We start from the raw sequence: 27,293 nt of genomic DNA on the forward strand, positions 1-27,293 counted from the left end.
AATCCTATCCAGTGGAAGAGCTTAGCTATCAACACGGGTGGCGGCCACTGTGTCAGCTGTCGCTCAACACCAGAATGGGAACTTACAGCATAAGCTGGGTCACTGTCTGCCAGAAGCCAATGCGTGAACCCTCTGATGAACACACGTCTCTGAAAGAGCAAGGCAGCCAGAAGTGACAAAACCTCCAGCACCTGACATTGTTACTGACACTGACTGACACAACACCTGACACTGTTGTTGACACAGTAACCTGTTGTTACTGACACAACACCTGACACTGTTCATGAAGGAAGCCTCTGCAGCCTAAGGTGTGGAGCAGGGCCAAGTGCTCTGGGAATTACCCACAGTCCAGAGGCAGTGGAAGGAATTCAGGGGCTTGACCGCTCCTCTGGCTCTGAGATCCCCAGCTAGGATAGGCTGTGACAAGAATTTTTTAGTTACAAAAACAAACCCATGAGATGGCAAGTCTCATGTGAATAATAAATCCTTCTCTGATAAAGCCTTTGCAGAAGAAGGGCTCCCAGGAGAAAACTCAAGGCAGTGGTTCTCTACTCTGACCATACCGTAGAATCACTCAGAGAGCTTTTGGAAAAGACTTCTTCCCAGGCTCCAGCCCAGAGCAAGTATGGTCCCCACACGAACAGCACCAGAAATACAAACTCTTAGACCCCCTCCTAGACTTACTGGATCAGAAACTCTTGACGGTGGGACCCAGCCAACCGCGTTTTAACAAGCCCTCCAGGTGGTTCAGATGCCATGAAAGTTTTCTAACTGTTCCAGCACCTCTCACAGGCCCAGTCAGTGACCTGCTCATGGACTAGGTAGGTCAACAGAGAAAGTAAGTTTCATTTATGCCTCCAATAGTAATGAACTTACTCCCAGGGCATCTCAAGGTTGTAATGCACATCACTGTTGGTGCTGGTATAAGTTGGCAGCCTCTTTGAAGGGCTGCTGGGCAATATCTCAGAATTTGAAAATTCACTCCTTTAATCCTGCAATTTCATTTCTAGGAATCTACCCTACTGAAATATTTGTACACGTCCCCATTGTACACGGATGTACAATATAGGATTATTTATAATTGTGAAACATTTTATCTAAAATTAATAAGGTCTAGTTAAACGTGTTAGTCAGCCTTATCATAAAACACTGTGTCGCTAATAACAGTCACTTGGTAGGGCTCCAGCTCCAGGCACATGGGAGGTGGCAGAGCCCATAGTTAAGTGTGTATATGCCGGAATCAAGCTGGCTGGGCTCAAACCTCAGATCTGCTACTCATCAAATGCGAATTTGGCCAAGTTCTTAACCTTAAATGACTCAATCTAATCCGCATTTTACAGATAAACTAACACATAAGACTGTTCTGAGACTTAAACAATGAATAGTTATATATAGAACAGTGCCTGGCACGTAGTATGGGCTATAGAGATATTTGTTAAATTAGAAAATAAGTTAATAAATGGAAAAAATAAAAGGTATAGAATAACGTGTAATTTAAGTAAAAAATACCTGTACGCATATTATGCAGGTTATGGATATAAAGAAATTTTTAATAGGCTTCCTTTACGGACAGGAACTGGGGCTAAAGTTAGGAAAGTACTCTTATGTTTAGAACTCCTTTAATGAAAATAGTATCTGTAGTATAAAAACAAAGACAAAATCCAAAGTTAGTATTCAAAACGGAAAAGTTAAGACCCAAGCGAGGCCAGGACGATGCTAAGGTTTCTGCGCATCGAGGCAGCCTTGCCCTTAGCGCAGGGCCCTCCCGGGACCCTGCTCCGGTTCCCAGGGCAACGTACCCTTCAGGTTCTTGTTCGCCCTCCGGAGGGTCCGCCGGCTCGCGGCGCTCTCCTCGTAGGTGTGCCTGAGCTCGAGGAGCCGGGCGCTGAGGGCCCGGGCCTCCTCTGCGGGGCGTCGGGCATCGCCTGAGGCTACTCGTGCTCCTGCCTCCAGCTGTCCAGGCACTGGTTGAAGTGCTGCTGCCGCCAGTCCAGCGCAGCGGCCACGCGGTGCGCCTTCCCACGATGCAACAGGGTGTCCCCGAGCTCGAGCTGCGGTCGGGGCCTGGCCCTCTCCAGGGACGCCCTTCTGGCATGGGCCACCCCCATGGCTTCGGCAGCCTCCTGCGACCGAATTGCCAGCTTCTTCCTGAGAAGGGGAGGTCCAAAGGGCGAGTGAAGCCACAACTCTCAGAGAGCTCGTGCAGTGTGTCCTTATTAAACACAGCACTCGGGTACAAATGGGGGGTGGGGGGGCTCCTGAGGGTGGCTTCATAGTCTGAAGGGGAAGCAGCTTGTGCCTGACAATGACCTCCTTGTGCCTGTGGAAGCCAGATGTCTGCTGACCACCACACTCTGGCTTCTGTGTCCACATGTCCCTTATTCCCTCCCCACCCTTTGCCAACCTGGACTTGACACTCAGAACCTCTGAATCCCTGTAAGTATCTGCTTCCCCTGAACCTTAAGTAAGCAATACAGACTTTATCAAAGACTTCATAAGAAATGGGAGAAAGAGAAAGATGGTACTGAACACCCAACAGTAAGCAACCGTTAAAAGTTTGGGGGCACGTCTAGTCTCTAAAGAGCTCCTTGGCTTTATTGCTTCCAAGCAGCATTCTTTGGCTCTCTCCTGCTCAGTCTCCCCCTCTCATCATGGGACTCCTAAACATGCCCGAGTACCTTTTCTCTGAATTTCTTCTCCATCTCAGCTCCTCTTCCCAAATTTATATACCCACATCCCTCCCAGCGTTATGCTCACTTATCAGGTCCTACTGCTGTCAGGGGTACTTTAGCCCCTGTCTGTCCTCCCTCCAGAATCCTCTGAGATGCAGTGGCTTATTAAAATGCTTCCTCTACCGTCCTTACAATGTTCATTCGCTTCCTTATGGATGCAAAGTGTTCTCTTGTTCCCATCTCCTGCAGGGACACTGGCAGTCCCATTCTTACTCATTCATCACACCTCTTAGATGAAAGGTACTGTATGTACCAAAGCTTTTTCCAATCTCCAGTTATTAAACAGAAAAAGATCCTCAGGAATTAACATGTTCCACACAGCAGCCCAACAGAGCAGTGTGCTCATAAAGCCCCCTTTTGGTGGAATCCTGCAAAAACCAGTCTGTGCTCAGTGTCTAAGAAAGACCTGGGCTCTAACAACTACTCCTTGCTCACTGGCTTTCTAACCATAGTCACTTCACGTCTTTGCTTCATTTTTCTTAACTGGTAAGAAGAGATTCTTCTGTACCACATGGTGACTATCATTAATAATACTGTATTGTGGGCTTCCCTGGTGGCACAGTGGTTAAAGAATCTGCCTGCCAATGCAGGGCATACAGGTTCGAGCCCTGGTCCGGGAAGATCCCATATGCCGAGGATCAACTAAGCCCGTGCGCCACAACTACTGAGTCTGTGCTCTGCAGCCCATGAGCCCCAACTGCTGAGCCAGTTCTCTGCAACAAGAGAAGCCACTGCAATGAGAAGCCCGCGCACTGCAATGAAGAGTAGCCCCCGCTCGCCACACTAGAGAAAGCCCGCGCACAGCAACGAAGACCCAGCACAGCCAAAAATAAATAAAATAAATAAATTTATAAAAAAATAATAATACTGTATCTTATATGTGAGAGTTGCTATGAGAATAGAGCTTTAGTGTTCTCACCATGACAACAACAATAAAATGGTAATTTAGTGGGGTAAAGGAAGTGTTAACTAATCATGCTGTGGTAAAGATTTCTCACATGTGCATATAACGAATTATCACATTCTACACCTTACTTGTACACCCTACACAATGGTGTATGTCAATTATATCTCAATAAGGGAGAAAAAAAAGGAGATTCTGATGCTTTATCCCACCTAAAACAGGAGTCTTGTAAAACAATTACACATATTTTAACTACTTTAGAAATGCTCAGTTGGAACCAGAAAATAGGAATTTTACTTTGGGTGACCAACTGCTGGGGGACTGAGGGGTTGTACCAGGACACGGGGCTATCGGTGCTCAAACTGGGCAAGTCCAGGGCAAACTGGACAATTGATCACCTTCATTTGATTGATAATGTTGCTCTACATTTACTACCAGCTACAATTTTGCTGCTCAACTTGCCAACCATAAGCACCTATGTAGTTTCCTAGAATACGCAAGAAGGTATAGGAGATGAAGAAATCAGATTCCTATCCTTGGGGAACTCAGAAGCGGTAAATGGGGTCTCAGGGGAGCTTGATTCCACTAAACTAACTCATCATGTGAACCCCAGCCTGGAAATCTAAGTAGACAGATCCTCAGCTTTCCAATTAAAAAAAATTGTATCCTAGATTTTTTTTTGCAGTTCCACGTCCCTTAGGGGTTTTAGTGGGAAATCATAATACAGACAATGCTTTATTTATTTGATGTTCAACTAAGTTTAAAGCAAAAAAAAAAAAAAGTCTTTGGATATTATCTCATTTGCCCATCATTTCTCTTCAGTTGTCATGTACTACTGGACCACAATTTGTTAGTTCCAACAAATCCATGTGGTCATAAGTAACCTATATACTTTCCCTCTTTTCTGTCCCTCCCTAGGAAACCTTCAAACAGAATGACTGGTAGACACTTTCACCAGAATTCTTCAATTATTAGGAAAAAAAAAAAAATCTTACTTTAGAAGCAAATGCCATATTTTGGATATGAGGCGCCATTTCAGTTCAAAGCCCCACTTTTCTGCAGTCCAGAGTTTTGAACACATTTACTGCAGGTATTTTTAGTATCTGTCATCCCAAAGCCCTTTTTAAGTTACTGTGGCTACAGAGACAGATTGCTTGGTACCCCTTCAGGGACAGAACACAGCAGCTGTTCAGCACGTGCACAGCAATGCCTTTCAAAGATTTAGGTGAAGAACTGAAAAAATAATATTTTTGGTTGATGCTAAAGAGAAATGTATTGATCTGCCCTGAATTTCTGCCAAGCTCCAAGCCAGGGATACACTCTTTTGAGTCAACCTTTAATGATTATAAGCCGGGGATGGTTTGACACTTTCTCTCAAAGACACACAGTCCTTTGACCTCTGAGCAAAATGCTTTAGAACTACATCCTGGTACTAAGTCTTGATTCATGTGGGCCCCAAACTTCTGTAGTTCCTGAGAAGAACTTCTAAAGCCTTTATAGCCTAGTGTTGGCTATAAAACCGATATCCTAACCTTAGAGGTGACCCCAAAGTGTTTTCTTTTCAAAGAAACATTTGTCCCATAGGCAGGATGACAAATCCTAATACGTTTCCAGCTGCCCCTGTCCACCTTCACAGACCACTTTGTAGCGTACAAGTTGTAGACCAGAGACATGATGACTTTAAGGTACGGAGACATGTACACACATGGATTCCATTATTTTGGCGTTCCAAATGAAACACAGGATTTTCGTGCTAGCCTACTTTCAAACCCTAGTTCAAAGTCACATCTATGAAGACTTCCCTCGTACCCCTAGACATAACCTCTTTTTTTCCCCCAGGACTTCTCTCTAGTCTTTGTCACTCTGTATTATAATTTTCATTTTTGAACCCCTCTAGAGCATGTGCTTCTTGCCAGTGGTGGCTGTTTCAGCTTTGGTCTTGGGTTAGTTCACACACTTGGTGAGGATTAGCTTAGTGTACACATGTGGCCTCGAAGACACAGTCACTGTTCTCAGAGTCCTCTGTGCAGCCCTGCCCCACTCACTTGGCATCCTCCAAGTCCACAGTGCTCCGGATGGTGTCGTCTTCATACTTGGTTCTCCACTTAACAATTTCAGCATTGTCTTTGAACAGGGCCCAGAGCAGCTCAGCCTTGGCCTCTTGCTCTTCCTGGTACTGCTCTCATAGCAGGTCACAGTCACGCTTGGCCGACTTCACGGCCTGGGCCAGGGCACTCTGTGACTGCAGGGGACACAACACATGTTACAAAAAGGCACCACGGCCATTAACAAACAATGAAAGGCTTGGAGGTGACATCATCTTTTTTAGATAAGGTTAATAACCACCTGTCACAAATGCAAGCCGAACCTGAACCTCGTAAGATGATACCAGGGAGAGAATTTGGGACAAGAAGAGAAAGGAGAGAGTATCTAACTGCTGCCGTTACAACAGGGAAGAGGGTTCTATTTAGGGAAATGCCAGCCTGACTATGTGGGCTTCAACAATAGACAGGCCTGGAGTTCTAGAAATAGTGCAGAATGCAACGGTAGCAAGAGGAACACTCACCATCATTTAGGTAATCAGATTTATATTTAGCAATATACAAGAGTTAGATCTTGTTTGGACTAGAAAGGACCAATGAGTTTTGCCTAGCCTTTTCATTCTATTCATAAGGAGAACAGAACCTTTTATTTCACATGTAAATCCCTAAAAACTTTAAAACTTTAAAGCAGTACTAGCCAATAGAACTTTCCATAGTGATGAAAATATTCTATATGTGCACTGCCAATGTGGTAACCACTAGCCACGTGGCTGTTAAACACTCAAAATGTGCCCCAAACAAGGTCAAATTCAGTCAAAACTGAATTTAAAATTTATTTGATTTTAATTAATGTCAATTTAAATTCAGGTCGCCACCTGTAGTGTAGGAGTGGCTGCTGTATTTACTGGACAGTAGAGCTCAGTTTAATGACTACTGCTGGCACTTAAGGGGTGGTCTGGTTAACCTAGCAACATCATTCCCAAGAGATAACCTAGTCTAGTGTGAAGAACCAGGGTCGCTGCCAGTCCTCATGGGCCCTTAATGTAAATTAGGAAACAGCATCTTCTTAGGTAGATGCAGCTCTGAAAGCACAAGGCTTGGTTAATGGCAGCCTCAGGCAGACACCTTTGGGCAGTGAATGAGGAGCAATAATACACAGCGACCCTAAGAAGGACACAGGCTTTGGAATCTGGGAAACTTGGCTTCAAATTGCTACCCTTCCTCTTATTTAATATATATGTATTGAGCGCCTGTTCTAAGCAATAGTGTTAACTGAAGTAAAAGAGATGGAGACAAAGCCTTTGTCCAACGGAGCCAAAAGGAGTAAGAGGATATGTAAAACAAACATGTACAAAAATTACTAAATAAAATTGCTGACTGCACTGAGAACGTAAAACAGATTGACATGATGAGGAATGGTTGGTTCTCTCTCATCATCCCCCAAAGGCCTTGGGGAAGGGCCTTCAAACAGTGGGAATAGCAGCTACAAACGTCCTAAGGCCTGAATGATGACAGCTTGTATAAGGGGCAGCAAGGAGGCCAGGGTGACTGGAGGGGAGTAAATGACAGAGGCAGCTGTGGAAGGTAAGGTCACAAAAGGAGGCCGGAGCCAAGAAAGGGGGCCTTGTATGCCAGTTGGAAGCCACTGGGAAGTCAGCCAGAGAGATCTTCTAAGCTATAAATCTAGTCATTTCACAACCTGCTCAACTTCCTTCACAGTATACTACCAGCTGTATGACCTTGGATGAGTTGTCTTCTCAAAGCCTTGGTTACTTCATGTAAAAAAATATAATTCTACCAGTTTCATATGACTTATATATGAAGGTTTATATGGCATGAGAGAAGCGTCTAGCATGATGTCTGATGCACAAATCATGACAGTAATTTGAAAATGTACATGTGATATAGAAAATAAGGAGAGTGGAAGGAATAAAATAAAACATTTAAAAACTGAAGTCTGAAGAGTTGCAGTGAGATTATATGCAAGTGAAGTCTTTTGGGGTCTTAGTAAGAAAGAGGCCTTGAATATGAACTAAGAACAGACTTGAATACCAGGGCTCAAAAATCCATCTCTCATCTTAGTCACTATGCTTTAACATTAAAGAACCACTTTCACTGTGGTCACCTGCGAGCAACATTATATATTCTCTTGGGAAGAAATGACTAATAATGACTAATATTTATAATATATTGACAATTTGAAATAATATTGAGCTAATCCAGCCCCATTCATTTTATCCTGCTCTTTTATTTAATTCCACTTCTTTGTGCAATTCAGAATCAAAGACCCATAAAGAACTTTGCCGACTTTCTGTTCTAGCAATAATGCAAAATGAAAATGCATACTTTGTTTGCTCTAAATCTGACAAACTAGAGAAGTGATCTAAATTACTGAGGATGTTCCTTCAGTGATCAGAGTCCTCCCTGGCACGTATAAGATCCAACACATCTTTTTCCATAACTTCTAGGGCACTTTCCCCCCTTCTTTTACATGAGAAGATATTCAGGCTGACCTAGCAAGCACTATTTTTTTTTTTAAACATACAGTCAAGCTCCTGGTGAGAAACAATAGATGCATGACTTTGGTCTCTTCTGCCAATTGCCATTTCAGGTCTTGAATCTGCAGAGTGAAGGTAATATTTTCCCTGGAAAGTTGGTTTATCAGAGCTTCCTTTTCTTCTAGCCTTTTTAGGAACTCACCTACAAAAAGATTTCACAAAATAAGTTAATCATGGTCTTCTTATCTACTGCCTCTCCTACTTAACTTGTTGGCTTAAGAGCAACTAATATGATCCACAAATTTTTGATATTTATAAAGAGTCAAGGGTCCAGTTATCAGCAAACCATGGCAATGATCCTTTCCAGAACTCTCGAGAGTGAGTTACCATTTATTGAGAATCTTCCATAGAGCAAGTACTTTATATATATTACCTAGTTTAATTCTCATAGCTACTTGATAACATAGGTATTATGTTACCCATTTTTCAGAAGGGAAAATATGGTAACTGACCTAAACGTGATTGAGACACAAACCTGGTTACCAGCTATGCAATGGACATAGATTCAAGTTAAGCTCTTAATCCTGAGGAACGCATTCTTTCTTCTGTGCCATGCTCCCTTGTGTACTATATGTGGCTCTACACATTTCTGATCATATGATCTTTAGATAATTACAACTTCTTTGCCTCATTTGTAAATTGAGGATGGCGATAAAATATTGTTAATGAAAATTAAATGAGTGTGAATGTACTTTGTAGACTGACTTGCTAAATAACTATTAGAAAGCGTCATTAAATGGTACAGAATGTGACCAAGAGAAGGGTAAATTTTATTTCACTCTAGTCTACTCTCCCAGCTTAGCTTACTTCATTAATGATAGGTGAGAAATGCCTTGGTTATTAGAAATGGTATTAAAGCAGAGCCAATCCTGATCAAAGGCAGTTACTTCTATTATGCAATTAGTGCAATAATAAAAGCCTCAAATATTTATGATTCCCACCCCTCTTGCTACAAACAAGTTCTAAAACTCTCAACATTATAAGAGTGTTTGGGTTAAAACAGCAATTCCCAAACTTTTGGGTCTCAGGAACACTTTATACGCTTAAAAAATTTTGAGGACCCCACAGAGATTTTGTTTACATGAGTTTTATATTAACAGTGTATTCGAAATTAAAAGAGGAATTTAAGGTATGTATTTACTCATTTTAACATAATAAAAACCTTAATGACATGTTAACAGAAGCAACGATTTTTAGAGGGAAAACTATGTTCCAAAACAAACAAAAAATTAGTGAGAAAAATAAGCTTATTTTATATTTTTTTAAATCTCTGGTTTACTAAAAGTCAGCTGGTTGAAGAATCCAACTGTTCTGGTTGAAGCATATGAAGAAATCCAGCCTCTCACAGATAAGTAGTTAGAAAAGGGAGATGTGTTTTCATAGTCTTTTCAGATAATTGTGACTATTGTTTGATACTGTACCAAAACTCAACAAATAGAAGTTTCTTAAGGGTTAATGGTATAATCCCTATAAATGAATTTTTTATTCTGTTACATTAAAATTCATGCATCTGTCTTAAACTTTGAATGGATCTTTTACCTACACATGATTTTGCAACATCAAGCAGTGGTGATTTGAAAAGTATACGTTTACTGAATTATGCAGATTTTCCAAATGTTAACACATTTCATCACAGAATATTAAAAAAAAATCATATCTGTTAACATCACCACTTATCTCATAAGAAAAGCCTTTAAGGTTCAGCTCAAGATGGGGGAGTTAGAAGATCCTGAGTTCATCTCCTCCCATGGACACACCAAAACTACAACTACGTATAGAAAAACTATCTCTGAGAACAGTCTAAAGACTAGCAGAGCAGATTTTCTACAACTAAGGCTATAAAGAAAAGGCCATGTGGGGAATGGGTAAGAGGGCAGAGACGTGGTCTAATCAGAGCCCACACCCCCAATAAGGAAACTAATAAGTGGGAGGGATATCACAATTGTGGAGGTCCCCACTGGGGAGTGAGGGGTCCAAGCCCCACATCATGCTCCCCAGCCCAGGGTTCTTGCACCGGGAAGACAAGCCTCCGTAATGTCTGGCTTTGAAAACCAGTGGAGCTTAGGGCTGGGAGGGCCAGAGGACTGCGGGAAACTGCAGACAATGCTTGTGTACAAACTCACTTGCTCCTGGTCCAATAGAGAGGCAACAGCTTGAAAAACACCTGAGTCGTACAAGAAGGAAATTCATTGACTAATATTAGGACATATTTTGGAGGGGCAGGGATCTGGCAGAACTTTCTCCAGTGGCAGAAGCACTTGTGCACACCTTTTTATTTTTATTTTTTTAACTCTTCTGCCACCTAGCTGGCTGGCCCAGGACTGGTGGGCACCATTTCTGTTACTTTCAGTCAACCTAGCTAACACAGTGTACCCTGCCCCAACATTCCCTTGAGGACCCACCTTGGAAGGCCCCTCAAAAGCCACTCTATGTCCACTCCATCGGGCAGGTGGCACGAGCTGGCACTGGTGCCCCTCCGAAGTGGCTCTTACCCCGTCCAACCTGGTGAGCCACCTTGGCCAGCATCAGCACCCCCTCCAAGAAGCTCCCACTTGGGGGTCACCCCAAGTGACCCACAGCACACCTACAGCAGTCACAACCAAGCTATGCAGCCAGCTAGGCCTGGGGCCAGCCCCCTCAACCAGTGTGCCCACAGCAATTGTGGCCCAACCACAATAAGAGGGTGCATGAAGCCCAAACAGGGGAACCCCGGGAAAAACTGGCTCTGGTGACCATGGGGAATTGTGCCACACATAAGGCCACTCTCTCAAGACTAGGATATGGAGCTGATCTACCTAATACACAGAAACAAACACAAAGAGTTAGGCAAAGCGAGGAGACAAAGGAATACTTTCCAAATGAAAGAACAAGACAAAACTCCAGAAAAAGAACTAAACAAAATGGAGATAAGCAATTTATCAGAAAAGAATTCAAAGTAATACTCGCAAAGATGCTTACCAAACTTAGGAGAAGAAGGGGTGAACTCAGTGAGAACTTCAACAAAAATATAGACAATATAAAAAAGAACCAATCAGAACTGAAGATTATAATGACTGAAATGAGAACACATTAAGGGAATCAACAGCAGATTAAAAGATCCCAAAGAACAGATCAGCAATCTGGAAGATGAGGTATTGGAAATCACCCGATCATAACAGCAAAAAAGAAATCTCTCTTTTTAAGAGAGATTAGTTTAAGGGACCTCTGGGACAACATCAGGCATACTAACATTTGTGCTATAGAGGTCCCAGAAGGAGGGGAGCGAGAGAGAGAGAGAGAGAGACATAGAGAGAGACAGAGAACATATAGAGGGAAAATACCTCAACATAATAAAGACCATCTATGACAAAAGCACAGCTAACATAATACTCAATGGTGAAAACTCAATGGTGAAGATGGCTCAAAGATCAGGAACAAAACAAGGATATTCGTTTTTGCCACTTTTATTCTACACAGTACTGGAAGTCCTAGACATAGCAATCAGAAAAGAAAAAGAGATAAAGACATCTAAATTGGAAAGGAAGAAATAAAACTGTCACTATTTGCAGATGATATGATACTATACATAGAAAACCCTAAAGACTCCATCAAAAAACTATTAGAACTAAAAAACGAATTCAATAAATTTGCAGGATACAAAATCAATATACAGAATCAGTTACATTTCTGTACACTAATAACAAACTATCAGAAAGAGAAATGAAGAAAACAATTCCATTTACAATTGCATCAAAATGAATAAAATACTTAGGATTAAATTTTTTTGTTTGTTTGTTTTGTGGTACTCAGGCCTCTCACTGTTGTGGCCTCTCCTGTTGCGGAGCACAGGCTCCAGACGTGCAGGCTCAGTGACCATGGCTCACAGGCCTAGCCGCTCCATGGCATGTGGGATCTTCCCTGACCGGGGCACGAACCCGTGTCCCCTGCATCGGCAGGTGGACTCTCAACCACTGCGCCACCAGGGAAGCCCCCTAGGATTAAATTTAACCAAGGAGGTGAAAGACCTGTACTTAGAAAACTATAAGACACTGATGAAAGAAACTGAAGATACAAGTAAATGGAAAGATATTCTATACTCATAGATTGGAAGAATTAGTATTGCTAAAATATTCCTACCCAAAGCAATCTACAGATTCAATGCAACCCCTATCCAAATACATTTTTGGCATTTTTCACAAAACTAGAACAAATAACCCTAAAATTTGTATAGAACCACAGAAGACCCAGAATAGCCAAAGTAATCATGAGAAAGAACAAAGCTGGAGGTATCATACTCCTTGATTTCAAACTATGCTACAAAGCTACAATAATCAAAACTTTATGATGCTAGTACAAAACTAGACACATAGTTCGATGGAACAGAATAGAGAGCCCAGAAATAAACCCACACTTACATGGGCAGTTAATTTACAACTAAGGAGCCAAGAACATACAGTGGGGAAAAGACAGTCTTCAATAAATGGTGCTGGGAAAACTGGAAGTTAAATGAAAGGAATCAAAATGGACTATTTTCTCACACCATGCACAAAAATAAATTCAAAATGACTTAAAGACTTAAATGTAAGACTTGAAACTATAAAACTCCTAGAAGAAAACATAGACTATACACTTTTTGACACTGGTCTCAGCAATATGCTTTTGGATCTCTTTCCTCAGGCAAGGGAAACAAAAGTAAAAATAAACTAATGGGACCTAATCAAACTAAAAAGCTTTGGCACAGCAAAGGAAACCATCACAAAATGAAAAGACAACCTACTGAATGGGAGAAGATATTTGCAAATGATATATACAATAAAGCGTTAATATCTAAAATGTACAAAGAATTCACACAACTCAATATCAACAAAACAAAAAATCTGATTTAAAAATGGGCAGAGGACCTGAATAAACATTTTCCCCCCCCCAGGGAAGACATTCAAATGGCCAACAGACACATGAGAAGATGCTCAACGTCACTAATCATCAGGAAAATGCAAATCAAAAGCACAATGAGATATCACTTCACACCTGTCAGAATGGATACATCAAAAAGACAACAAATAACAAGTATTGGTGAGAATGTGGAGAAAAGGGAGCCCTCATGCACTGTTGATGGGGCTGTAAATTGGAGCAACCACTATGGAAACAGTACGGTGGTTCCTCAAAAACTTTAAAAAATTTTAAAACCTTATACAGTCTATCAGTTCCACTTCTGGATACTTACTGGAAGAAAATAAAAACACTAATTTGAAAAGATATGTGCACCCCTATATCCATAGCATCATTATTTATAATAGCCAAGATATGGAAGCAACCTAAGTTGTCTTTCAATAGATAAATAATGAAGATGCAGTGTGTGTGTGTGTATGTGTGTGTGTATGCAATAGAATATTACTCAGCCATAAAAAATAGTGAAATTATGTCATTTGCAATAACATGGATGAGCCTAGAGGGTATTATGCTAAATAAAATAAGTCAGACAAACAAAGACAAATACCTTATTATTTCACTAATACGTGGAATCTAAAAAAAAAAGGAACAAACACAACAATACAGAAACAGACTCATAGATACAGAGAACAAAGTGGTGGTTGCCAGAGGGGAAGGTGGTGGGAGGGTTAAGTGAAACAGGTGAAGGGGATTAAGAGGTACAAACTTCTTATTTTAGTTATAAAATAGGTAAGTCATGGGGACATGATGTACAGTATAGGGAATACAGTCAACGGTACTGAAATAACTTTGTATGATGACAGATGGTTACTAGACTTATTGTGGTGAGCAATTTGAAATATAAATAAATGTTGAACCACTATGTTATATATCTGAAACTAATATCATATTTCACGTCAACTATATTTCAATAAAAAAGGAAGAAAAAAGAAAAGTAATCAAGAATTGATAGCCATCAAGCTTATGATGGTACCTAACTGTTTTCTGAAATCTAATTTTACCTAAAAGCTCCACTTTTATTATTGGCAACAAATATTGTCAGCTGTTTTCCTTGTAGTGACAGGCTCACTTTGTTCATTTTTGAGAAAATATCTGCAATATCTAAGTCTGAATAAGCATAGTTTGTCAAATGTTCTTTCAAGTAAATATGATTCTTCCTGAAAAGATTGCTAGTTCAACTCAGAACTTGCACCATCACACATCCTACTTCAGTATGAAATGGAAGTGCTTTATGCATACTTTTTGTTTTGTCACACAGAATATTAAAAAGATATATACTCGGGGTTGAGATGTAGTATAATTAATTTTTACTTTTTCATTAAAGACATTCTTAAGTAAAACTGACTTTTTTTATTTTAAACTGTTGAGTATGGACCAGCGAATACAATGATTATAACTACAGTGTGGTGCTACTGTCTCAGCTTGTGATAAAGCACCAGCAGTTTTAATCGTCATTGCTTTTGCACCATCAATAACAGCAGCAAAAGAATTTAAAAAGCAAACAGAATCTTAGTATTAGAATGAAATAGTTCTAACCTCTTACTTAGTTCCCCTAAAAGAGTCTTGACAATTGCTGGGGTTGCATAGACCAAAACTGAGAAGCTCTGGGTGATACATCATATTTAAAAGTTTTCTGGGGAAATGCCAATCCATTAGGGCAGCAGTCCCCAACCTTTTTTGCACCAGGGACTGGTTTTGTGGAAGATGATTTTTCCACAGACAGGGTCGTGGGGGATGGTTCAGGTGAGAGGAGGGGAGGTTTGGATAGGTATATACCTAAAATTTAATTTGTACAAAAGCCAAAAGGTAAAGCTAAGAATAAAGGAGGAAATAAAACGTCCTGCATCCTAAGCAGAATTATCATCTCAGATCCACTTTCATTTCACTCACCCACCAATTTCCTCATCAAAAAAGTGAGTAGAAAATTAATGCCAATAGGTAGAGCGGTAGGCAATGCCTATGAAAAAACTTGTATACAATACTACCTTCAGAGCTGGACAAAAAGGTATACTCCAGCTTAGTCTCTGAACTGAACAGTCCCCACGCAGACTACATCCTAAATGGCACAGAAGATCAAACTGGGGGTTTTGTAATGAGGCCAAGTGTGATACACCCTGTCACCAGCATAAGAGTCCTACTTAGTGTCCCTGCTAGAATCCAAAACTCTTTCCTCTTCTAGATTTCCAGGTTTGTTATTTTGCCAGTTCATTTTAATTTAGCTTTGACTCTAGATTAACATCTAGAAACAGAGGTGTCCATAGGCAGAAGGATAAACGGTTTTCACTCTCATTTTAAAGTGAGTGCCTCTGGGCATCAAGAACACATTGTTTATTTTCATTGACCTAGGAATTCTATCTTTGGGAATATATTACTAAAAATAATTCTAATTACAGACAAACAGCTAGTCACATGCTGTTCATAGCAGACAAGCAAGTTACAGGACAAGATGAAGTAACCATTGTCCATCTACTTGATGGATTCGAAGCACTCTTATAAGTGACTGAGTATGCAAGATACAAAAAAGCTCATGACAAAATGAAAATGAAAAACCTCAAATAGATTGCCACCATGTAAAATATAGGAAAAAGATCTAACTAACAATAGTGGTTGACAGTTAAGAATAAGTCAACGGAACATTGTTCTACTTTCAATTGATCAAATGTTTGTGGATCTCCAATAAGTGGCAGACATTGTTGTAGATGACTGACAAAAATCAGTGATCAAAACAAAGACCCCTGCCCTTGTGTAGGGTACATTCTGGCAGGTGGAGACATGACAAACTTATTTATTATGTCAAGCATGTAGCTTCTTTGAAGGTATTAAATGCTATGAAAATAGAAGCACATGGAGAAAACTGGTTGAGAGCACTCAAATGTCACCTTCCCAACAAGGCCAATCCTGACTCCTCCCAGATCTATTTGATTAACCCTCATCTTTAAGTCTTTGCTGAAATAGTCAGGACAAGGGGAAATAGTCAGGGCAAGACTCTAGGGTGGGAGTGTGCATGGTATGTTTCAAACACAGCAAAGAGGTCAAAGTGACCAAGGCAAAATGAGAGAAGAGAAAGTAGAAGAGGTCAGAGAGATAATGGGGCCCAAGCATCTGACCCTTGTAGGCCATTGTACAGACTATGGCTTTTTTTTTTGCAGTACGTGGGCCTCTCACTGTTGTGGCCTCTCCCGTTGTGGAGCACAGGCTCTGGACGCGCAGGCTCAGTGGCCATGGCTTACGGGCCTAGCCACTCCGCGGCATGTGGGATCTTCCCAGACTGGGGCACGAACCCGTGTCCCCTACATTGGCAGGTGGACTCTCAACCACTGCGTCACCAGGGAAGCCCCAGACTATGGCTTTTACTGAGTAAAAAAGGGGTGTGGGTTCATACTACCCGAGGCAATCTACAGATTCAATGTGATCCCTATCAAATTACCAGTGGCATTTTTCACAGAACTAGAACAAAAAAATTTTTAATTTGTATGGAAACACAAAAGACCCTGAATAGCCAAAACAATCTTGAGAAAGAAGGACACGGCTGTAGGAATCATGCTCCTTAACTTCAGACTATACTACAAAGCTACAGTAATCAAAACAGTATGGTACTGGCACAAAAACAGACATATGGATCAATGAAACAGGATAGAAAGCCCAGAAAAAAACCCACACAATACGGTCAATTAATCTATGACAAAGAAAGCAAGAATATACAGTGGAGAAAAGACAGTCTCTTCAAGAAGTGGTGCTGGGAAAACTGGGCAGCTACATGTAAAAGAATGAAATTAGAACATTCTCTAACACCATACACAAAAATAAACTCAAAATCGATTAAACACTTAAATGTAATACTGGATACTATAAAACTCCTAGAGGAAAACATAGGCAGAACACACTGTGACATAAATCACAGAAGTATCTTTTTGCATCTGTCTCCTAGGGTAAAGGAAATAAAAACAAAAATAAATTAATGGGACTTAATTAAACTTAAAAGCTTTTGCACAGCAAAGGAATCCAGAAACAGAGGAAAAAGACAACTCTCAGAATGGGAGAAAATATTTGCAAACAATGCAGCCCACAAGGTATTAATTTCCAAAATATACAAACAGCTCATACAGCTTAATATCAGGAAAACCAACAACCCAATCAAAAAGTGGGCAGAAGACCTAAATAGACATTTCTCCAAAGAAGACATACAGATGGCCAACAGGCACATGAAAAGATGCTCAGCTTCACAAATTATTAGAGAAATGCAAATCAAAACTACAATGAGGTATCACCTCACACCAGTCAGAACTGTCATCATCAAAAAGTCGACAAACAATTAATGCTGGAGAGGATATGCAGAAAAGGGAACCCTCCTACACTGTTGGTGGAAATGTTAACTGGTGCAGCCACTATGGAGAACAGTATGGAGGTGTCTAAAAAACTAAAAAAAGAATTATCATATGATCCGCAATCCCACTCCTGGCCATATATCTAGAGGAAACCAATGTTCATAGCAGCACTATTTACAATAGCCAAGACATGGAAACAACCTAAATGTCAATCCACAACTGAATGGGTAAAGAAGCTGTGATGTGTATGTGTATATATATATGTGTGTGTATACATATATACACATACACACACACAATGGAATATTACTCGGCCATAAAAAAGAATGAAATGATGTCATTTGAAGCAACATGGATGGACCTAGAGATTATCATATTAAGTGAAGTAAGTCAGAAAGAGAAAGACAAATATCATATGATATCACTTATATGTGGAATTTTAAAAAATGATACAAATGAACTTATTTACAAAACAAATAGTAGACTCACAGACATAGAAAACAAACTTATGGTTACCAAAGGGGATAGCAGGGATGGGGGAGGGACATAAATTAGGAGTTTGGGATTAACATACACACACTACTATATATAAAATAGGTAAACAAGGACCTACTGTATAGCACAGGGAACTATACTCAGTATTTTGTAATACCCTCCCATGCAAAAGAATCTGAAAAAGAATACATATATATGTATAACTGAATCACTTTGCTGTACACTTGAAAGCAACACAACATTGTAAATTACCTATACTTCAATTTAAAAAATAAATTTAGATAAATTTAGATATAAAAAAGAGGTGTGGGTTCATTACTGAAAATTAGGAAAAATACCTATTTCAATGAGGTAGATGTGATGAAGAGGCATGTTTGTAGACTGTGTGGACAGCCCCTACCATCCTTTGATCTTGAAAGCTGCTCCAGTCAACTGCATGTTGCATTTTCCCTTCAAGGAGGAGACCTGGGCGGGGACTCCCAAGGTGGTACAGAGGTGATCTTTCCCAGACAAGAGCGTGTCTGTGGACAAGGTAACATCAAGGGCCTCATTTGTCCCCTAGAATTTTTAAGTGCCCACTCAGGCTCAATAACTGTTTCACTATTTCAGTGGTCTCTCTACCAGTCTATGGGATTGAGACTCATAAGTGAAGCATCACTGAAAGTTTACTTACCATTTTCACTCCGTAGCGTTGTTTTCTGTGCTGTCAGATCATTTGCCAACTGAGTCACTTCATCTAGTTTTGCATTTTCTTCATTCAAGTGCTCTCATACAGACTACAGAGCTTCTCAGCATTACCCTATGAGTCGAGAAGGAAAGATTGGACATGGTTTATAGAGACCATGCTGAATTAGCTGCATAAGGAAGGAGGGGAGGGGTGGTTCCTGGGACCCTTGTGCTCTCCTCTGCCCTGAAAGCCACAGCCAGCATTGGGAAACCATGTCTTCTAATTTAGGAAAGCACAATACACTCAGGGTCTGGGCCCCTCAGAGGCCCAAACTTTTCAGATTATAGGTATTAATGGAGAAATGACTCTTTGGGTATCGGGGACCCTCTCTAGAATTCATTGCTTCTCTGAAGAAGAAAAAGTGTCAGTGATGAAGTACATATTCACTTCCTGACATTGTATTATATATTTAACCATCTTTCTTTCCTGCTAGAATATGTTTCATGAGGGTAGAGATTTCATCTAATCACAGATTATGCCCCCAGTGCCTTGAATCGTGTCTAGCACGTATTAGGAGCTCAGTTAACAAGGGGGTAGGCTCAGAGGTAAGGGAGAGGAAAGATGGGAAGAGATGGAGGAGGAAGGAAGGAAATCCAAAGGGCTGACCAAGAAGGATAGGAGAAAGCAGATGGATCTGAGCTGCAGGAGCACAATCACAGAAATTTAAACTGTCAAAACAACTGGACCCTCCCGATCACTAAGGCTGCAGGCTCCTGATTACCCTGTTGAGTTAACATTTCAATCCTAAACTCTAACTCTCAGAATTGTTCATGTTTGAAGAAATGGATATGCCATGTGGCCTTTGCACTTCTACCTGGTTAAGTAACCAATCTAATCATCAGACTCTTGCCACACTCTGGAAACTAATGCCAATACCATGAAACCCAATATTTTCAGGACGAAGAGCTGCCAAATGTAAGATGGTGCTATCCTCTTTACCTAGCTATAATTTCCATTCTCATTATTACTATGGTCAGAAGTCATAAAATGACACTGGTGGTACTCTAGAACCACAGTTCCATAGATTTCACATAGCTGTGTTTGTGTTTTGCTCTTTACATGTATTAAATCACAATTCATAAAACAGCCCTATGAGACTTTCGTCTCTACAAAGAAATAGTACTATGGAAAAAGTAGGAAGAGGAGGGACAACTACAACAAAGAAAGGATCACACCAATGGCATTCCAAGAAAATAGTGAAAACTGTGAAATCTGGTAGTGAGTCTAATAGTTTCCATGTTAAACTAATTTTTATGATATAGCAATGGCCAAGGACCAAAGACATTTCAAAGATGACACCAGGTTTGGTCCTCTGGGAAACTTCTGAATCAGCAAATATTGGAGCTCTTCTGCTGGAGCCTATGCTCTGTTGAAGACTGTTCTCTTTAAGCTTACCCTAATGACTATTTTAAACTCTTTATGAAAGATTCCTAGATTACATCTTATATTCCCAAGGCCAAATGTAGTGCTTGACACAAAATAGGCACTTAATAAATGTCTAGGACACTCAAATTACTGCAGACTTTTGTGAGAGGTTGGCCAACATACCCACCACAGTTTACTTAGAAGTCACCTTCAAGTTTTCCTTATAAACCCCAACCCCCAGACTTGTTTTGTTTTGTTTTTTTAACTGACTTGGGATATTATCCACTGATTAGCAAACAAGGGAAGAGGCACATCAGGTGCCTGCCCATTTGGAGGCTGACAAGGAATAGTTCTATTCTCAGATGTTCCATAGCACACCCACGCTTAGTGGTGGTTATGAAACCAGACCTGGCAAAGATTCAATGATCAGCTCCCTCTACAATGCCATCAGCATCACGTAGTTTAGAGCACTGATGGCAAATGCCAGCCACACTCAATTATCCACATTCTCCACTTGCTACTAGAAGCTATAGTAGTGACACAGGTAACAGTTTTTAGATAGTCTGTACCTTCTAATACTTCAAACGTTGAATATGTTTGCTCCCACTTCTGAAAGTAATTTGATAGTCGAAGTTGGCACACTTGCTGTTTTCCTCACAATATTCCTCAAGAACTCAGATTGCCTCTGTTTTATAAATGAGAAAACAGAGTTAGAGAGGCTAAATACCTTGCCCAAATTCACACAGTTAGTATGCATTGGGTTTAGGATTTGAACTGATAATTGCCTGTGCAGATGCAAAAAAAAAAAAAAAAAAAAAAGTCAGGCACTAGATATCTAAGCATCCATTGTATGATATAACAACAAAGGAAATGTTAAGGATGAATTGACTTGACTTAACGTCCTAGTTGGCTCAAATTGTCATGAATCCTGGGTCCCAGAAGAAACTGGATAAAAATATGATGACTCTGTGAACCATCTTTATTTTATGTTCTCTCCAATAATAAATGACCCATGAACTGGGGCCAAGAGGAACACAGCCAGATGGGAGAAATGCCAATTCTGCTTGTGGTCATGAGTGTGCTCTGCTACACGCCTGTTTGCTGAGGGTAAAAGAATACAGATCTCTATAAGACAACTTAGTCAGTTTTGTGGATATGGCAAGCAAAGGAGCCAGAGAATACCCAGCTTTCAAGAGAAGCTGGCTGTGCACATCTGCAGAGTAGGCAGCCACTGGGCACACAGGAAAGACACTTGCCCTTAGGCACCGCTTCAGATGGTAGTTATCCATGGGCATTGTTTACACTGGTATAGTATTTTCAATTGAAAAAGTATTTTCATAAGCAGGGTCTGCAAAAGACAATGAGGTTGTTCATCTAAAGGTGGCCTGTACAGAGGTATAACATTCAAAGGGGTGGTACCTTCAAAAGAATTTCAAGTTTAAGTCTAAAGATAGATACTAAATTTTGATACCAAGAAGGAAAAGGTTAATGAAATAATGCACACTCATCCTAAAGCTGGCTCTTAAAATGATGCATAAAAATGCTGCCTCCTAGAAATTCAGGAACCAATGGGAATTCAAAATGATCAAGATAATTGTGAGATTGCCTATAACTTCTAAATTTCCCTGGGCCTCTCTGTCAGCCGAATATACTTTCAAAAATGCTTCAGTTTCCACCGTACCACGGAGTATTGGCGTTTCTGGCATTATAAGTCAAGAAAAGATGAAGTAAACAATACAAGATAAAGTTCAGCATAATGGATATGCCTATGAGGGTGAACAGAATCACTTTATCCCACCAACAAATATGTAAGGCAGAATGAAGTCACCCACAGATATACACAGGATTTGGAGCTGAGGCCCAGCTCTGCCATATAATTTTTGTGACCCTGGACAAATTGTTAAACCCATGAGCCACAGAATTCCCAAGAGACATATGTAACAGATTAATGCTAGTAACTGAGTGTACAGATTATGGAAAGCATGTAGTAAACATGAGTAAAATAAGACCTAGCTTCTGCCTTAGAGATGTCTTCTATTGAAGCAAAGTGAAAAGATCATACAATGCAGCAGTAAAGGGGGACACCAAAAGTGCTACAAGAATTAAGAAACAGGTAAAATTTTAATAAGAAAAGTTGAACTTGAGCATTCCGGGGGGACAGTTTAGTTGGAAAAGGCATATTGGTGGGAAAGTGGATATTTGGCTGAAATAGAGGGTCCAGGAAACAAAGTACCAGAATCTAAAATATTCAGAGAAAGTGGAGTCAGATCACAGCCATCGGGTACCTTGAAGGGCACAAGTTTGGAGTTCACTTTGAAGCAGGGACATGATTCAATAAAGCCATCTCTCAAAATATTCATACAGATACTATTTAAAATAGAGGGGGAAAAAAAGACTAAAAGCAAAAAAACATAATTTAGAAAACCAATGCAATAGTCCAGTTAAAAGATAATGAAAGTCATACACGTGAGTGGGAATGGAATAAAAAATTGCAAGACAGTGCAAAATTGACCTGCTGTAATAATTGACTGGAAAGCCAAGAACAGAGAGGAAACAATAATCAATTCTAGGCTTAGAGTCTGGGTGACGGAAGAAACAGGGTGCTGCTGGTAACAAAAATGTCCACAGGAAATGTGTCAGCTTCAGGAGAAGGGGATAAGTTTGGTTTTAGACATGCTAATTTGAGGAAAGGGAGACATTACTGAATTTTGAAAGAACCAATTAAGAAAATTCTTTTAAGAGAGACCTTCAAGATGGTGGAGGAGTACGACGTGGAGATCACCTTCCTCCCCACAAATACATCACAAATACATCTACATGTGTAACAACCCCTACAGAACACCTACTGAACGCTGGCAGAAAACCTCAGACCTCCCAAAAGGCAAGAAACTCCCCACGTACCTGGGTAGGGCAAAAGAAAAAAGAAAAAACAGAGACAAAAGAATAGGGACGGGACCTGCACCAGTGGAGGGAGCTGTGAAGGAGGAAAGTTTCCCCACACTATGAAGCCCCTTCACGGGCGGAGGCTGCAGGTGGCGGAGGCGGGAAGCTTCGGGGCCGCGGAGGAGAGCACAGCAACAGGGGTGCGGAGGGCAAAGCGGGGGGATTCCCGCACAGAGGATCGGTGCCGACCAGCACTCACCAGCCCTAGAGGCTTGTCTGCTCACCCGCCGGGGCGGGCGGGGCTGGGAGCTGAGGCTCGGGCTTCGGTCGGAGCGACGGGAGAGGACTGGGGTTGGCGGCGTGAACACAGCCTGAAGGGGGATAGTGCGCCACGGCTAGCCGGGAGTGTGTCCGGGAAAAAGTCTGGAGGTGCCGAAGAGGCAAGAGACTTTTTCTTGCCTCTTTGTTTCCTGGTGCGCGAGGAGAGGGGATTAGGAGCTCCGCTTAAAGGAGCTCCAGAGATGGGCGCGAGCCGCGGCTATCAGCGCGGAGCCCAGATACGGGCAAGAAAATGCTAAGGCTGCTGCTGCTGCGACCAAGAAGCCTGTGTGCGAGCACAGGTCACTATCCACACCTCCCCTCCCAGGATCCTAGGCAGCCTACCACTACCAGGGTCCCGTGATCCAGGGACAACTTCCCTGGGAGAACACACAGCGCCTCAGGCTGGTGCAACGTCACGCTGGCCTCTGCCGCCGCAGGCTCGCCCCGCACTCCGTGCCTCTCCCTCCCCCCCGGCCTGAGTGAGCCAGAGCCCCCAAATCAGCAGCTCCGTTAACCCCGTCCTGTCTGAGCGAAGAAAACACGCCCTCAGGCGACCTACATGCAGAGGCCGGGCCAATCCAAAGCTGAACCCCAGGAACTGTAACAAAGAAGAGAAAGGGAAATCTCTCCCAGCAGCCTCAGGAGCAGCGGATTAAATCTCCACAATCAACTCGTGCCCTGCATTTGTGGAATACCTGAATAGACAACGAATCATCCCAAAATTGAGGCAGTGGACTTTGGGAGCAACTGTAGACGTGGGGTTTGCTGTATGCAACTGACTGGTTTCTTGTTTTATGTTTATCTTAGTTTAGTATTTAGAGTTTATTATCATTGGTAAATTTGTTTATTGATTTGGTTGCTCTCTTCCTTTTTTAAAAAATATATAGATATATATTTTTTTTTCCTTTTTCTCTTTTTGTGAGTGTCTATGTGTATGCTTCCTTGTGTGATTTTGTCTGTATAGCTTTGCTTTTAACATTTGTCCTAGGGTTCTGCCTGTCCTTTTTTTTTTTTTAATAAAGTTTTTAGCACTTGTTATCATTGGTGGATTTGTTTTTTGGTTTTCTTGCTCTCTTCCATCTTTCTTGTTTTAAAAAAAACTTTAATTTTTTATTTTTAATACTTTTTTTTAGGTTTTATTTTAATAACTGTAATTCTTTTTATTTATATTTTTTCTTTCTTTCTTTCTCTCTTTTTTCCCTTTTCTTCTGAGCCATGTGGCTGACAGTATCCTGGTGCTCTGGCCTAGTGCCAGGCCTGTGCCTCTGACGTGGTAGAGCTGAGTTCAGGACATTGGTCCACCAGAGACCTCCTGGCTCCACATAATATCAAACGGCAAAAGCTCTCCCAGACACCTCCACCTCAACACTAAGACCCAGCTCCACTCAACAACCAGCAAGCTACGGTGCTGGACACCCTATGCCAAACAACTAGCAAGACAGGAATACAACCCGACCCATTAGCAGAGACGCTCCCTGAAATCATAATAAGGTCACAGAAACTCCAAAACACACCACCGGACGTAGTCCTGCACAACAGAAAGACAAGACCCAGCCTCATCCACCAGAACACAGGCACCAGTCCCCTCCACCAGGAAGCCTACACAACCCACTGAATCAAACTTACCCACAGGGGGCAGACACCAAAAACAATGGGAACTACGAACCTGCAGTCTGTGAAAAGCAGACACCAAACACAGTAAGTTAAGCAAAATGAGAAGACAGAGAAACACAGAGCAGATGAAGGAGCAAGGTAAAAACCCACCAGACCAAACAAATGAAGAGGAAATAGCAGTCTACCTGAAAAAGAATTCAGAGTAGTCATAGTAAAGATGATCTAAAATCTTGGATATAGAATGGACAGATAGAATGAAATGTTTAACAAGGACCTAGAAGATGATGAACAACAATGATGAACAACACAATAAAGGAAATTAAAAATTCTCTAGAAGGAATCAATAGCAGAAAAACTGAGGCAGAAGAATGGATAAGTGACCTGGAAGATAAAATAGTGGAAATAACTACTGCAGAGCAGAATAAAGAAAAAAGAATGAAAAGAATTCAGAACAGTCTTAGAGACCTCTGGGACATTAAATGCACCAACATTCGAATTATAGGGGTCCCAGAAGAAGAGAAAAAGAAAGGGACTGAGAAAATATTTAAAGAGGTTAGAGTTGAAAACTTCCCTAATATGGTAAAGGAAATACTCAATCAAGTCCAGGAAGCACAGAGAGTCCCATACAGGATAAATCCAAGGAGAAACATGCCAAGACACATAGTAATCAAACTATCAAAAATTAAATACAAAGAAAAAATATTAAAAGCAGCAAGGGAAAAGCAACAAATAACATACAAGGGAATCCCCAAAAGGCTAAGAGCTGATCTTTCAGCATAAACTCTGCAAGCCAGAAGGGAGGGGCAGGACATATTTAAAGTGATGAAAGGGAAAAAACTACAACAAAGATTACTCTACCCAGCAAGGATCTCATTCAGATTTAACAGAGAAATTAAAACCTTTACAGAAAAGGAAAGTTAAGAGAATTCCGCACCACCAAACCAGCTTTAAAACAAATGCTAAGGGAACTTATCTAGGTGGGGAAACATAAGAGAAGAAAAAGACCTACAAACCCAAAATAAATAAGAAAGTGGTAATAGGAAAATACATATCAATAATTACCTTAAATGTAAATGGATTGAATGCCCCAACCAAAAGACACAGACTAGCAGAATGGAAACAAAAATGAGGCCTATATATATGCTCTCTACAAGAGACACACTTCAGACCTATGGACACATACAGACTAAAACTCAGGGGATGGAAAAAGATATTCCATGCAAATGGAAATCAAAATAAAGCTGGAGTAGCAATTCTCATATCAGACAAAATAGACTTTAAAACAAAGACTATTACAAGAGACAAAGAAGGACACTACATAATAATCAATGGAACAATCCAAGAAGAAGATAAACAATTGTAAATATTTATTCACCCAACACAGGAGCATCTCAATACATAAGGCAAATGCTAACAGCCGTAAAAGGGGAAAACGACAGTAACACAATCATAGTAGGGGACTTTAACACCCCACTTTCACCAATGGACAGATCATCCAAAATGAAAATAAATAAGGAAACACAAGCTTGAAATGATGCATTAAACAAGATGGACATAATTGATAGTTAAAGGACATTCCATCCAAAACCACAGAAGGCATTTTCTTCTCAAGTGCTCATGGAACATTCTCCAGGATAGATCATATCTTGTGTCACAAATCAAGCATTGGTAAATTTAAGAAAATTGAAATCGTATCAAGTATCTTTTCTGACCAGAATGCTATGAGACTAGATATCAATTACATGAAAAAATATGTAAAAATTACAAACACATGGAGGCTAAACAATACACTACTTAATAACCAAGAGATCACTGAAGAAATCAAGAGGAAATCAAAAAATACTTAGAAACAAATGACAATGAAAACATGATGACCCAAAACCTATGGGATGCAGCAAAAGCAGTTGTAAGAGAGAAGTTTATAGCAGTACAATCCTACCTCAAGAAACAAGAAACATCTCAAATAAACAACCTAACCTTACACCTAAAGCAATTAGAGAAACAGGAACCAAGAAATCCCGAAGTTGGCAGAAGGAAGGAAATCATAAAGTTCAGGTCAGAAATAAATGAAAAAGAAATGAAGGAAATGATAGCAAAGATCAATAAAACTAAAGCTGGCTCTTTGAGAAGATAAACAAAATTGGTAAACCATTAGCCAGACTCATCAAGAAAAAAAGGGAGAAGACTCAAATCAACAGAATTAGAAATGAAACAGGAGAAGTAACAACTGACACTGCAGAAAAACAAAGAATTATGAGAGATTACTACAAGCATCTATATGCCAACAAAATGGATAACCTGGAAGAAATGGACAAATTCTTAGGAAAGCACAATCTTCCGACACTGAATTAGGAAGAAATAGAAAATATAAACAGACCAATCACAAGGACTGAAATTG

At 40.7% G+C, this 27,293-nt stretch overlaps 1 protein-coding gene across 1 annotated transcript in view; it reads right to left on the reverse strand.

Annotated features, from left to right (window-relative positions):
• Positions 1 to 27,293, reverse strand: part of MYH15 (myosin heavy chain 15) — a 164,212-nt gene that overhangs the window by 30,171 nt on the left and 106,748 nt on the right. Inside the window, 6 exon segments of the mRNA XM_069540651.1 lie at positions 1,800 to 1,904; positions 1,907 to 2,148; positions 5,682 to 5,878; positions 8,260 to 8,378; positions 18,659 to 18,754; positions 18,757 to 18,784. Coding sequence (XP_069396752.1) covers positions 1,800 to 1,904; positions 1,907 to 2,148; positions 5,682 to 5,878; positions 8,260 to 8,378; positions 18,659 to 18,754; positions 18,757 to 18,784 — 787 coding nt within the window.

Source organism: Delphinus delphis, chromosome 4 (assembly GCF_949987515.2).
Source record: "Delphinus delphis chromosome 4, mDelDel1.2, whole genome shotgun sequence".
NCBI classification, from domain to species: domain Eukaryota; kingdom Metazoa; phylum Chordata; class Mammalia; order Artiodactyla; family Delphinidae; genus Delphinus; species Delphinus delphis.